Source organism: Muntiacus reevesi, chromosome 2 (genome assembly GCF_963930625.1).
Source record: "Muntiacus reevesi chromosome 2, mMunRee1.1, whole genome shotgun sequence".
Classification (NCBI taxonomy): Eukaryota; Metazoa; Chordata; class Mammalia; order Artiodactyla; family Cervidae; genus Muntiacus; species Muntiacus reevesi.
The window spans coordinates 93396978-93409210 of NC_089250.1; the positions used below are offsets into that span (position 1 = coordinate 93396978).

General features: G+C 54.9%; 1 protein-coding gene across 5 annotated transcripts in view; it reads right to left on the minus strand.

Moving 5' to 3' along the window:
• Positions 1 to 12233, minus strand: part of RASGEF1A (RasGEF domain family member 1A) — a 173380-nt gene that overhangs the window by 27668 nt on the left and 133479 nt on the right. Inside the window, exon 1 of one of the 5 annotated variants that reach the window (XM_065922358.1) lies at positions 11736 to 11953. The exons of 3 other annotated variants lie outside the window; for them this stretch is intronic. Coding sequence is in view for 1 of the 2 variants with exons in the window: in XM_065922353.1 (XP_065778425.1) it covers positions 11049 to 11066 (18 nt within the window). In the remaining variant the exon portion in view is untranslated. Of the gene's footprint in view, positions 1 to 11048; positions 11252 to 11735; positions 11954 to 12233 lie in introns of those variants that run through there. One more of the 5 variants, XM_065922353.1, reaches the window with a different exon arrangement.

The window sequence follows — 12233 nt, forward strand, 5'->3', positions numbered from 1 at the left end:
TTCCTAACACCAACTCTGCTCTCAGGATGCATCCCAGGAAAGGGAAGGCACTGCCCAATGGGCATGCATGGCCCCCACCCCAGGGGGGTCTGCATGACACACGTTTCTCAGCTCCAAGGGAGGAGTCAGAGGGTGGCTCCAAGAGGGGGGTCAACAACCCAGGGAGGGGACAGACACCTGTGCAGTTAGATGGAACAATGTCAGGCCACCATTCAGCTCTGAAGGGGAGGAGCTGTCTAGGCCAGGTTCCCAGGGTACAGTCAGAATATAGGACTCCTTTCAATCCTGGAGTCTGCAGTTCTGGAAGTTTCTAAGAAATGGAGAAGCAGGGATAAGCTTTCTTTGACTAACCTTTTATATATATATATTTTTTTTTTTTTAATTTTTTTTTTTTTTACTTTTTTGTGTGTGTGGCCATGCCACATGTGGGATTTTAGTTCCCTGACCAGGGATTTAACCCATGCTCCCTGCAGTAGAAGTGTAGCATTTTAACCACTGGACCACCAGGGAAGTCCTAACCTTTTGTACTTGAGATGTTTATCACTGGGATTTGGGAGTCCAGCCAGGTGCTGGGTGTTACATCTCATCCAGTGCAATTCCCCCAACCCACAGAGGGCAGTGTGGAGATGCTCATTTCTTAGATGAGGGTGTCAAGTGCACAGGACTTGTACAAGGCTGCCCAGGCAGGCGGCGGTGAGTAGGTGTGTGGATAAAACTGCGTGGGTTTGTCGTTTCTGCGAGAGCGCCAGCTATCCTGACGGAAACTTCGGAGGGAACCAGCTACTAGATGGTTCGATTAGTCTTTTGCCCCTATACCCAGGTAGGACGACCGATTTGCACGTCAGGACCGCTACGGACCTCCACCAGAGTTTCCTCTGGCTTCGCCCTGCCCAGGCATAGTTCACCATCTTTCAGCCTGCCTGCCCCACTTTTCTGCTCCATCTGGAGACTGTCATTCCAGCTCATCATTGTACCTGGCCAGGGCTTGACCCTCTGAGCATCAGATGAACACTGAGGCCCTCACCCTGGGCACACGGATAAGTGCACCTTCCCACGACCTTCTGCATAAAATTTCAGGGACTGACGGGTTCCTGGAAGCTCATCCATGGATGCCAAGTTAAACATCCCAGCTTCCTGGAAAACGGGGACAAAAATGGCCCTGAAGGCCCATCTCGAATGAGCCCCCAGGGAGCTGCTGGGAGGTGGAGGAGGGGCACCACAGCCCCCTGCCTCTGCCAGGCTTTGCAAGGGGTGCTTTTTTGGAGGCAGCACATGGGCTTCTATTTTTTAACCTACTCAACAAAATGGAGGCTATTTTTAGCTCAGCAAGCTGCAGGGCATCACAATTAGCAACTGAAAATTACACATCTTGCCAGTCTCTCCTCTGTTGACTGGAGGAGAGCGAGAGCAAGTGCTCCGGGGGGGAAAGTGGGTGCCAGCGCTGGCCCCTCGCCCTGGAGGACCACTCAACCAAGAGGGCAGCCTTTGGCGGAGATTTCAGAATGAGTGCATATGTGGGGCTGTCTCTGGTTTCATCCAGTTCCAGAAAAACCCAGGCTTGGTTGGGAGCAGGGCAGTAGCCCCAACAGCACTCAGAAGCCACAGTTAGGGAAAGATCCATGCTGGCTGCTTGGCCCAGGGACCTCTGCTGGGAACCTTGGGGCAGCTGGGGCTGGGCCTCCTACATCTGCAAAATGGAGCCCTTCACCCTTCTAGGGCTCACTGTCTGGTTCTCTGATGTCACTTGCGCTGGAGGTGGATAAGAGGTGGGTGTTCCACAGTGCCCTCACTCCTTGACCAACTGACCATTCATTCATTCATTCACAAGTGTTACCAAGGAACCCGCCTACACCTTGGAGACCTACCAATGAAGGAAACTGGGTCTCTGTCCCCACTGAGCCTCTTGGGGGAGGCTGTGGCTGGGATGCACAGTGACTACACAGACAAGGATGTGATATTATGGGTTAAAAGGAGATCAGCCCTCCAGAAGAGCAGAAGGTCAGGAGAGCAGCTGCCAGCCTGAATTCAGACACAGGTAGGCAGACAGCTCTCTCCTGGGGCGGTTCTTCCCCTCCCCAAATCCTGGCTTTCAGATCTTCCTACCTTTGAGCTCAAATATACCTCTTAAACTCCTGCAGCCCTAGTCTTGTCTGCCGGGACCACATACTAAAGAAACTCAGGGTCTGGCTGCAAACGTGGGCCGGGGGTCCAGCAGGCTGGGAGTGACACCTGGCCACCCCTGAGTTGGGAGCTAGCAACCTCCTCTATAAGCTGGCACCTCCAGCAGGGGCTTCACTGGTGGTACTGAGTGTGACCTGAGGCCACCACACTCGACAGTCTTAGCACTTGTTGGTTTCAGTGGAGTCAGAACTGCAGGACACTGTAGGCCCCAGGGACGCTTGTTCTCCAGGGTCCCCACCACCCTTCTAGACACAGTTATGGGGGCTGGCGCTGCCCCTCTCCTGACCCTACCCTGGGGCCCTCTCTCCTCTGGGCATACACTCTGGATAGTCACTGGGCCCCTGATGCAGACAGGGAGAAAGTCGGGGGAAGCCGCCTCTCCTTCCAGGCAAGCGACCCACTTGCCTGGCCACGCTGCCCTGTCCCAGCATGAGGGGCTCAGGACTGACTCTGGGGACCTCCCTGGTGTCCAGTGGTTAGGATTCAGTGCTTTCACTGCTGAGGGCACAGGTTCAATCCCTGGTCAGGGAACTGAGATCCTATAAGCCTTGCAGCATGGCCAAACTTTTTAAAAACATTTTTTAAATGAAAGAACTGGCTCTGCCTTCGAGGTGGCTGCTCTACCTGGGATGGAGAGTGGCAGGGGTGACATGCCTCTGTGGAGAGGCTTCATTAGTTCTCACCCCTGTACCCCTGTGGCCCTCCAGCAGGGAGGGCCCTCAGGAGGGCACAGCTGGCCCCATCCTTGCAGGCAGGGTGCTGTGCAGCTCTGGGAAGCTCCCATCCTCCCAGCCTGATGGACCCTGTGGGGAATGAGGGCAAGGGCTGGCATTTTTCACAGAAACCAAGCTTCAAGAAATCATATTCATAAATGCCAGGAAGAAGAGCCGTATTTACCTCCGTGCACCCTCTGGGCCGGCCAGGGCAGTCCTGGAGGCTGGCAGAGGGCTGTGGGCCGGACTCCAGCCAGGAGGTGGCTGCCATGGGAACGGAGCCACGCAACACCTTGGCGCCTTCTCCACAAAGGCCCGGCCTCGGAGAGATGCCAACAATTAAAGCTTTGTTACAGATGCATGATTCATTTTTTTTTCTCCTTCTGAATTCTTTCCTATTATCAAATCCTATTTGAATTGATTAAAGGAATCTTGCAATCTCCTCTTCACCCTCCTAAACACTGATTCTGCCGAGTTCGGGTTTCCTCCTCCTCCTTCTTTCCCGTTCTGCCCAGTCAGCTGCTTCTGGTGGCTGCTTGAGGGACAAAATGTCATTGTCCACCAATAACCATCCCATTATTGAGCCTTGAGAGGCCCAGGGAGGAGCAGGTAGGATTTCAGAGAATCCCTGCCCTTTTCCTGAAGGGCGGGCTGCTGGCATGCCAACCTCCCACTCAGGGCCCCCAGGGCAAGAGGATGGTGCCCAGGGCCTCCCCATCCCCCTCTGGCCTCAGATTCCACAAGGGTCCCGGTGCACTCCTGCACATGGGCAGGTGGCTCTCAGACTCCTGGAGGCTGAGCTGGGCACAGCCTCAGACAGAAGGGGGAGGAAGATGAGACAGACTTGGGAGGCACTCCTGTCCTCAAAGTGCCACCGAGGAGGGCGTTGTGCAGCCCCTCACCTCCACTGGATTCTCACCTCTGGGATCTCCTTCCTCTACTGGGCGTCCACTTAAGATTGGTGCTAAGTATGTGAAGCAAAATCTGGGGCAAAAAAAAAAAGTCTGCAAAACTCTGCCACCTGTTAGGACCCCAGGTTCCAGAAGGGGGTGTCTGACCCAGGCTTCCCCAGTACCCCACACAGGAAGGACCCCAAGGAGCAGCAGGGGCATGACTGTGAGCCAGCAGGACAGGGAACTGGGTCAGAGTTGAGGGTCCTTGAGAGGCAGGGAGGCTGGGCCCCTAGGGCTGGAGGGGGTGGAGAGACAAGCCACACTCAGGCCTGAGTAGAGAGTGGCCTCTATTCCACCCTGCAGGCTGTCTGGGGGTGCAGGGGGGAAAGGAACGTACAGTTCTTTTATTTTTAAATGACATCTAATTAGGCTGAGCAACGATTTTCCTTTGTGTTTAAAAACAAATAAAAATCCATTTCCTTCGCCTGAATTGTCATCCTCCTGGCAGACACCCAGAGTGGCACCCCTGGGATCCTGCTGCTCTTCAGGGGCTGGAGGTTTGTGTGTGCCAGCCTCAGGGTGGAGGGCAGCAGGCATCCAGCTCCCTACTGGGCCTGGACAGCACAGCCTGTCCAGTGGCCACGGCCTCTTAGAAACAGGACCTGGACTCGCATCCTGACCCTCAAACAGAAACATCTCCCGCTCCCTATGCACACGCTGGGTATACAGGCAGCTTTCCTGTCCCGTGCCCTGAACCCCCTAGTGTCTAGAACTGGCCGGCCCCCAGGAGCACCAGCGACACAGCTGTCTCCATTCCCCGCCGCGGCACTGTACTTTCCCACTCACCGCTCTGCACACGTGGCTGGCACAGCAGCTGTCATCCCATTTTCCAGACAGGGAACAAATCCCCAAAGGTTTAAGTCATCAGCCCCAGGCCTTACAGCTGCAAAGTGGTGAAACCCGGTAAGTGTGACCACCATGATCTGCTATGAAACCCAGGATTCAGCACAGGCTCCAGAGAAGGGAGGACAGGTGTAAGGCGAAGGCAGGTGGAGGGAGACTGCCAGGGTCCCTGAGAGATGGACAAGGCCTGGCCCAGAGCCACCTGCTTGCAGAATGCATGGAGGGGCCAGTGAGCACAGCATTGTGGGATGCCAGGGCAGGATCCGAAGGCCAGGTGTGCACATGCACCTGAGGGGCCCCGTGCTGGGCGGCCAGATCCACGCCTGACCGGAAACAGCTGGCAGTGTCACTGCCAATAAGTGACACTCACAGAAGGTTTCCACCTACTGGGCCATCCTACACATCCCCACAGCGCCCCCAAGGCATTACTGACCACTGCTGGGATGAGGTGCGGCCCAGGAGGCCAAGGACAGCCTGAGGCAATACGGTCTGGCCAAGCAGAGCCAGGAACAGCCCACTGCTCCAGCCTGCAGGCTGGTGCTTTCTGCCAAAGGTTGAAAGTGAAAGGCACGCTGCCGAGAACACGCGTGCCCCGCTGTGCCCAGGACATGGGCCCAGCGCCCAAGCATGGCGCATAGGGCTCTTCATAGACCAGAAACAGGCAGGACGACAACTAGAACTTTCTACAATTCCTGACACGCGATTCAGACCCAAAGAGATGATTGGTAGAAAGGAATGAAAAAACCAGGGCATTCTCTCAGGACGTGGGGATGGAAGCATAAAGAGAAAAATATGTGAAATATCATGCCCTAAAAACAGCAAGGCATGTTCTTCTATCCAAGAGTACTCATCCACATTGCTCACACATCAAATGACCAATGAAACCCTGATGGAGTTTCCAAACAGAACTGTCGTCTGTACAGGCGACAGAATGATATGTCTGGATATTAATAAACAAACGATGAACCAAAAAAAAAATCACCCACTTAATAAAAAGCTTCCCTAAGTCATGTTTGTGTTCAAGTAGCAATCAAAACTCCAATTATAGACACATAAGAAAAATAACCCTTAAAAGAAATCCCGTGAAATTCAATATGGCCAAAGCTGTACTCACAGAAAAATTCATAAACTTCAATATATTTTAAATAAACCAGGGGGAATTTAAAACAAACTAAGCACTTGATTCAAAAAGCTTAAGAGCTTCTAAACAAAACAGACATTCAGCAAAGCAAACCGGAGGAAGAAATTACTAAATGAGAAATTAGTGGATTTAAAGAAAGGAAGACAGTAGGACTTGCTGTACACTAAGAGCTGGTTTTCTTTTGAAAATGAAAATTTAAAAGATAAACCTTTGGCAATTCTCATCAACAAAAGGAAGGAAGAAAAGAAGGATGCTAGCAGAAAGGGAAAGAGGGAGGATGGAAGGGAAGCAAAGAATGGAAAGGAAGAAATGCAAAAACAGAGGGATGAAAAAGAGAAGCTAATGTGGAGAAGATGTGAAGAAGAAACCTGAAAAGGATAGATGATATAAATCTGTGCTAAAAGGCCTGAAAGCATTTCGAACTGGGATATTACCTAGAAAATATAAATAACCAAAATAGGCTAAAAATATTTAGAACCCAAAAGGACCAATAACCGTAGTACAAATTAAGTAACTTCACAGCCAACTAAAACCTCAGGGAAAAATAAAAGCAAGCCCCAGCTGAGCCAGTTTCCAAAATGAATTATTTCAAGCCTTAGAGAGTCAGATAATTTTATATGATATTTAAACTATTTCAACTACAGAATTCATATTGAAAAACTTTCCTATTCATTTTATGAAGCTAACATAACCATGATGTATAGATGTGACAAATATCTACCCTAATAGAAAAGTACGAATAAATTCTCACCTATGAATATAGATGAAAAATACCCCAAGCAACATATCAGCAGAATGAACTCAGCAGCATTTCAGAGCACAATTGAGCCTGACCCTGTGGGATTTATTCCAGGAACAGGATGATTTAGCTCAGAAAAGCTAATAAGTCAACACATTAATAGGTCCAAGGAGGAAAGGAATTTGATGATTTTGCCAGATATAGGAAAGCCTCGGATGAATATCCATTCTTGTTGTACACTCTTGGCACTTAACGTGGGAATGAAGTATACCTCATGATGAAGAATATCTGTTTGAAATTTAGGGCCAATTTCAGACTTCACAACAAAACATCAGAGGCCTCTTTATTAAAATGAAGATCAAGCCAAGGGCAACTGCTATTATTGAAAGCTGCTGTGTACCTTTTAGAAAACACAGTAAGATCAGAAAGTTTTTAAAAGATACATTAGAAATTAATTAAATCACTCTTGGGTTTTCCAGGGAACCCAACTGAAAATCTGTTAAAACTAATAAGAGAGTTTAATTATCAATTACCTAACACACATTTTTTTTTTAAAGATCAATATCTTACCTATCAACCTCCTCAGGGAACATCCCGACTCAGTCCATGTGGAATGTGTGTTTTCACTCCAGTGGCGAAAGAGAAGGGGGTATGTGTGAGCCAGGAATCTGCGTGTGTGGGCGTGTGTGCATGCCCTGGGGCTTCCCAGTTCTTCACTGACCAGGGACACATTCCCAATGGGCCTGCTCTGCCACCCACATCAGCCACCCGATTCACAGCCCCCTTTCCTGGCCACACACCCCTGACAGCCCCCCATGGTGCCCTCTGGGTGGGACACCCCTGGGAACTTGCTTCCCTCTTCTAAGGATGCTGCACAGGCCCCTGGTGCGTGCAGGGGGTCCAGGCTCTGGGGTCGGCCAACCTCAGGATGAACTCCTGGTCTGCTCACGGTGCTGCCCTACATCGTGGAGCCTCAGCCTCACTGGCACAGTGACCTTGTGAGGGCTAGAGGAGACCAGAGAGCTGGCTCCCAGGGCCTGTGACTCACACTCGCCGTGGACAGGGGGGCGGCTCGTGCGGCAGCCACAATAACCTTTGGGAAATGCCGTGGGCTTGGCCCCAGCCAGGCAGGCGGGGGTGAGCAGGACAGTGAGGGTGGGGTGGGGTGGTTCCACTGGAGGCCGAGACACAGGGCAGTGGGTTTACCAGAGAAACCCCACGGCCCACCAACCGCCCTGAGGCCACAGGGCCGGAGCCCTTGGAGGCAGCAGGGCTCCAGGGGGAAAGAAGTGGAGAACCCCAGTAGAGGCCATCATCCACAGGCTCCCACCTGACCCGTCACCTAGGACTCTCCATTCTGTCTGCCTCCAGGCTCCCCTTGTCCTGGAACCCACAGGGCTCCAGCCAGCCCAGAACCTGGGACAGTGGACATCGTGGTCAAGGGGCCAGCTCTGACCCCTGGCTGAACTCAGGCCAACCGCAGCCCCTGTGGGCCTCAGCCTCCCCATGTGTAAAACAAGGAAGCAGAACTGGGCAGTCTCTGCGGGCCCCTCCAGCCCGTGTGTCTGCTTCTTCCTTCCCTCACTTATTTAGTTGACAAACATCCCTGAGGTCCTCTGACCTGTGCCACACACTTGGGACTGGGGGAGCCCATAGAGCACCGAGTCAGCTGGCACAGGCAGCAGTAACACCACTGGGCAGTGTGAGAGAAGCGGGATCAGATGTCTGTGCTGGGTGCTGAGGGGCACAAGAGTGTGGGGTATAACTGTAGGGAGAAGTCAGGGAGGACTTGAGGTGGGTTTCCATGGAAACTCCAAACCAGGGAGTTTCCAGTGGGTCAGGAGAAGGAATAACAGGGAGACATAACAGGTCTCCTCACTGAAACCAGAGCCCTGAGAGACCAAGCCTCTTCTGGTCACTCACTTGCAACTCCCCAGAGGGAAGGAATCCAGAGGTGCAGAGGGTGCAGGTGGCTTCCACAGGTACCTCAGCTCCATCTCTCTGGTCAAACCCTACCCATCCCAAAGCCGATACCCCAAGCAGCTGCCCTAGATGGCCTAGCCTGTGAAGACCCTGCACCACTGTGGTCCCTGTCTTGGTGGTTATGCGACTGTTCCCAGTGCTCCAGCACCTCAGAAGGCAGCCAGGTCGACACAGGATGCTGTGGCTCCCCTCCACTCACCTTGCCTCCCCTGGTGGAGCTCACACGAGGCTCCCCCAACCCCAGCGGCAGGCAGGCCCAGCAAGATGGGGGCGTGGCGCCTGGGCGGGCTGTCCTGAACCAGCAGGTACAAGTGTAGGCAGCATGGCCAAGAGGGGGCAAGAGCCCGCAGAATGGAGAAAGCTGGAGCTCCGCATCAGCACCAGGGCCAGACCCTCCCTGGACTCCATACTGCCCGCGAGTGCCAGGTGACATTGCCCCAGGGGGTGTCAAACTGTTCCCCCTCCTCCCCGCCCCCACCTGCTCCACCTGCATCCATTCCCACCTCTCCTTCCTGGAGTTGTTGCCTCTTTTCCATCTGTACCCCACATTTCCACAATCAGCAGGGCCTCTCGCTTTACCTTCAGATTGTGTTCATATCGGGCCTTCTCTCCTCCTCCACTCCCTCAGCTGAGCCCCTGAGCAACTGAGCTTTGGCCAAACTATCCTCTCACCCTCACCAGCCCTGCCCCTGACACTGGCTTCCAGTCTGGTGTCTGAACACACAGGCAGCTTCCTCTTCCAAGTTTGGTCTGACATCCTGCCATGCACTCCTGCTCCCGCTGCCACTATCTCCCTGCCTCTTGTCCAGCAGGTCCTCAGGTGAAGGCCTCCCCGGACTGCCCACTCAAGGCAGCCCCACACTGGTGGTCAATGTGTTGGGCACCAAATACGCTGGATATGTGGCCAGGCTGAGTAGAACTGTCACTGCTGCTCCTAGTGAGATTGAGTGGGGCCATGTGACTCATCTGGCTCAAGAATAGTGAGTGGAAGTGACGTGTGGCACTGTGAAGTGGGGCATTGAAATGTCAGTGCAAGGGCCTCACTCCCCCTCTGCCATGGGACCTGTCAGCCCAGGTCCTTGAGAGAGGAAGGCTTGGGGTGGGGCCCTGTCAACCCCTGACAGACAAGCCAGTAAGTGAAAATTACACTGTGTTGTAAAGCCCCTGGCTTTGGGGGTTGTTTGACTACTGCTGATAACCTAAATTATCCTGCCTGATGCACCCTTGATATTTTCTATTCATTTACTTTTTCTCTTTTAACACTTATCACTTTGTAACATTCCATATCTCATTTATTGATTGTGCTCCACCCCCCCCCACCACCCCACACCCCCCCCCCCAACCCCTGGTCTCTCTTGCTAGAAGGTAAGCCATGAGGACAGAAGCTGTGGTTTGTATCTGGTTCCCTCCCTGCTGAATCCACGGTGCCTGCACATAGCAGGGGCTCAATAAATGAGTGATGACTACGTGAAAGAACGAATGAGTCCTGCTTCTTGGGCACAGCCAGGCCAGATTAGCCCAGCTGCAGCCCCCTTCTCTGCCCCTGAGGTCCTGGGTCTAAAGTGATCAGCTCCGGGCTTAGAGGGCTCAAAGAGCAGCACCTAAATCGCATCACCCGATCATCTCAAAGGAAGAACTGTAATAAACAGTCACAGAAATGCAACACTGCCTCATACTCAGGATTAATTCCACGACAGGTTCTCAGCCTCCCTTCCTGTAGAAAAGAAGCTGCCCCTCATCCCTCAAAGCCCCAGCCTGAGGCTCACTGCCCTTAAATACACAGGTGTCTGTGGGCTCACACAGGCGCAGTCCTGCCCCACTCCGTGCTTCTCCCTCTCTCACACACACGTCCCATATATAAACATCCCACGGTTTTCACATAATCTCACTCTCACCCACACATCACACATACACACCTCCCCACGTGCCCACCTCATTACAGTCCCCCTGTCTCCTCCAGGGCAAATAGGTGGTTCTGCGCCCCTCAAGTCGGGAAAAGGATGCACTGTCGTCTTGTCTCTTACACGCCTGCTTGGGCCAGTCCCAGGGCGGCCACCCTCCCGCTGGCCCTGCTGCTGCGCTGTTGCCACCTGCCTTCCCTGCGCTATCCGCCCCACAGGGGTCTGTACCAGCTGTGCAGGTGCCACTCAGCCGTAGACTAACACTGGCCTCCGCAAGCCGGGCCAGGCAAGGCAGTGGCAGGCTGGGCTGCCCATCCGTTCTGAGCCCTGGGCGCAGCCCACCTGGCAGCAGGTGCCCGGGGGGACCCACAGAGGGAGTGGTTCCCAAGGGCAAGCTTCTTCCAGGCCTGGCCGAAGATGTTCTCCGGGTGGCTGCACTCCTTGCCGGGTGGTCAGCCCTGCTTCCGGAGCTCGGCGGTGTAGGAATCCCTAGCCCCGCGGTCCCACTGCAATCAAGGGGTTGCCCTGCGAGCGCGTCTGCGTCACCGCCTCCGCCACCCGCCGCCCCGCACCTGCCAAGAGCCGCAGCCCTACCTGGGGTTCCAGAAACATCCTGGCTACCTGCTCCCAGCGCTGTCCCCCGGCGCCCGGGGCGTCTCGGGTGCGGCCGCCTCTCTGCCGGCGCGCCCAGGCGGCTCCAAACCCCAGCCCGGCCCGCGGACTTCCCCACGCCCGTCTCCTCCCGCGGGGCGGGGCCGGGCCAGGGGCCGGGCCAAGGGGCGGCGGGCGCCCGGGGAGGGCCCAGGGCCGGGAACGTTAGGAGTCTGGGTGGGACCGAGATAGGGGGCCCAGGGGTACAGGGGACTTGGGTGGGGCCGAGCGGACCACGTGGCAGGGGCAGGCGCCCGGCCTGGGTTCGAATGGGGCGTGGCGTAGGGGGCGGGGCAAGTCGGGGGCGGGGCGCTGCCGGAGGGCCACCGGGAAGGTGCAGGGGTTGGGGCGCGGGGACGCGCGCCCCGTGGGCCAGGCTCACAGGCCCGGCGCGGGGTTTGGGGGCGCCGGGAGTGCAGGGAGAGCGGGCCGTGGCGTCAGTACAGAGGCCACAGCAGGATGTCGGAGCTGGGTGGTCCGGACGGGCTCTGCCACTAGGCGAAGGGGCGCCGTGCTGGTAGGCGCTTCGCACGGGGTGGGAACGGTCGTGTTGGTGAGATCCAGCTCACAGAGAGCCCCCTGCGACCTCGTATCCTCCCTCGAGCCTCTCTTCGCCCTTCCCAGCCTCACCTAATCTTAGATGTCCACTACAGAGCTACGGCAGGTGCTTGGCCAGCGCCTGGCTTGAATGCCTCCCCTCACGGGCTTCTCACTCCACACTGCTCTGGCCTCGAGCGTCCCACGAACTCTGTCCTGTTTCATTGAATGAATACAGGGGACACAGCAGCTGCTTTTGTGGGAGGATTAATCTAAGACACGGCTTGGGGCGGGCCTGGCACATGGCACAGCGAAGCGTCATTCCGCCCTCAGGAGTCCCAGCGCTGAGAAAGAATCCTGTCAGGTGACCGATCTTCCCCTCCTCCGGGTACCTGCGTTGCCCTCAACCCAGGCTCTGAGAATCTGAAAGGAAAAGGTGGACTGAGGGAAGACTATCCTCTCTGGGAGGTCTAGAACCAGAGGGCCCAGAGGCTGAGTTGGGAACAGGAGCAGGGCAGAATCTTGGAGAGCTCATGAGCAAGTCTGGGGCTGGAATGGGAAGAGGCGACCCTATCAGTATTCAGGTAGGTC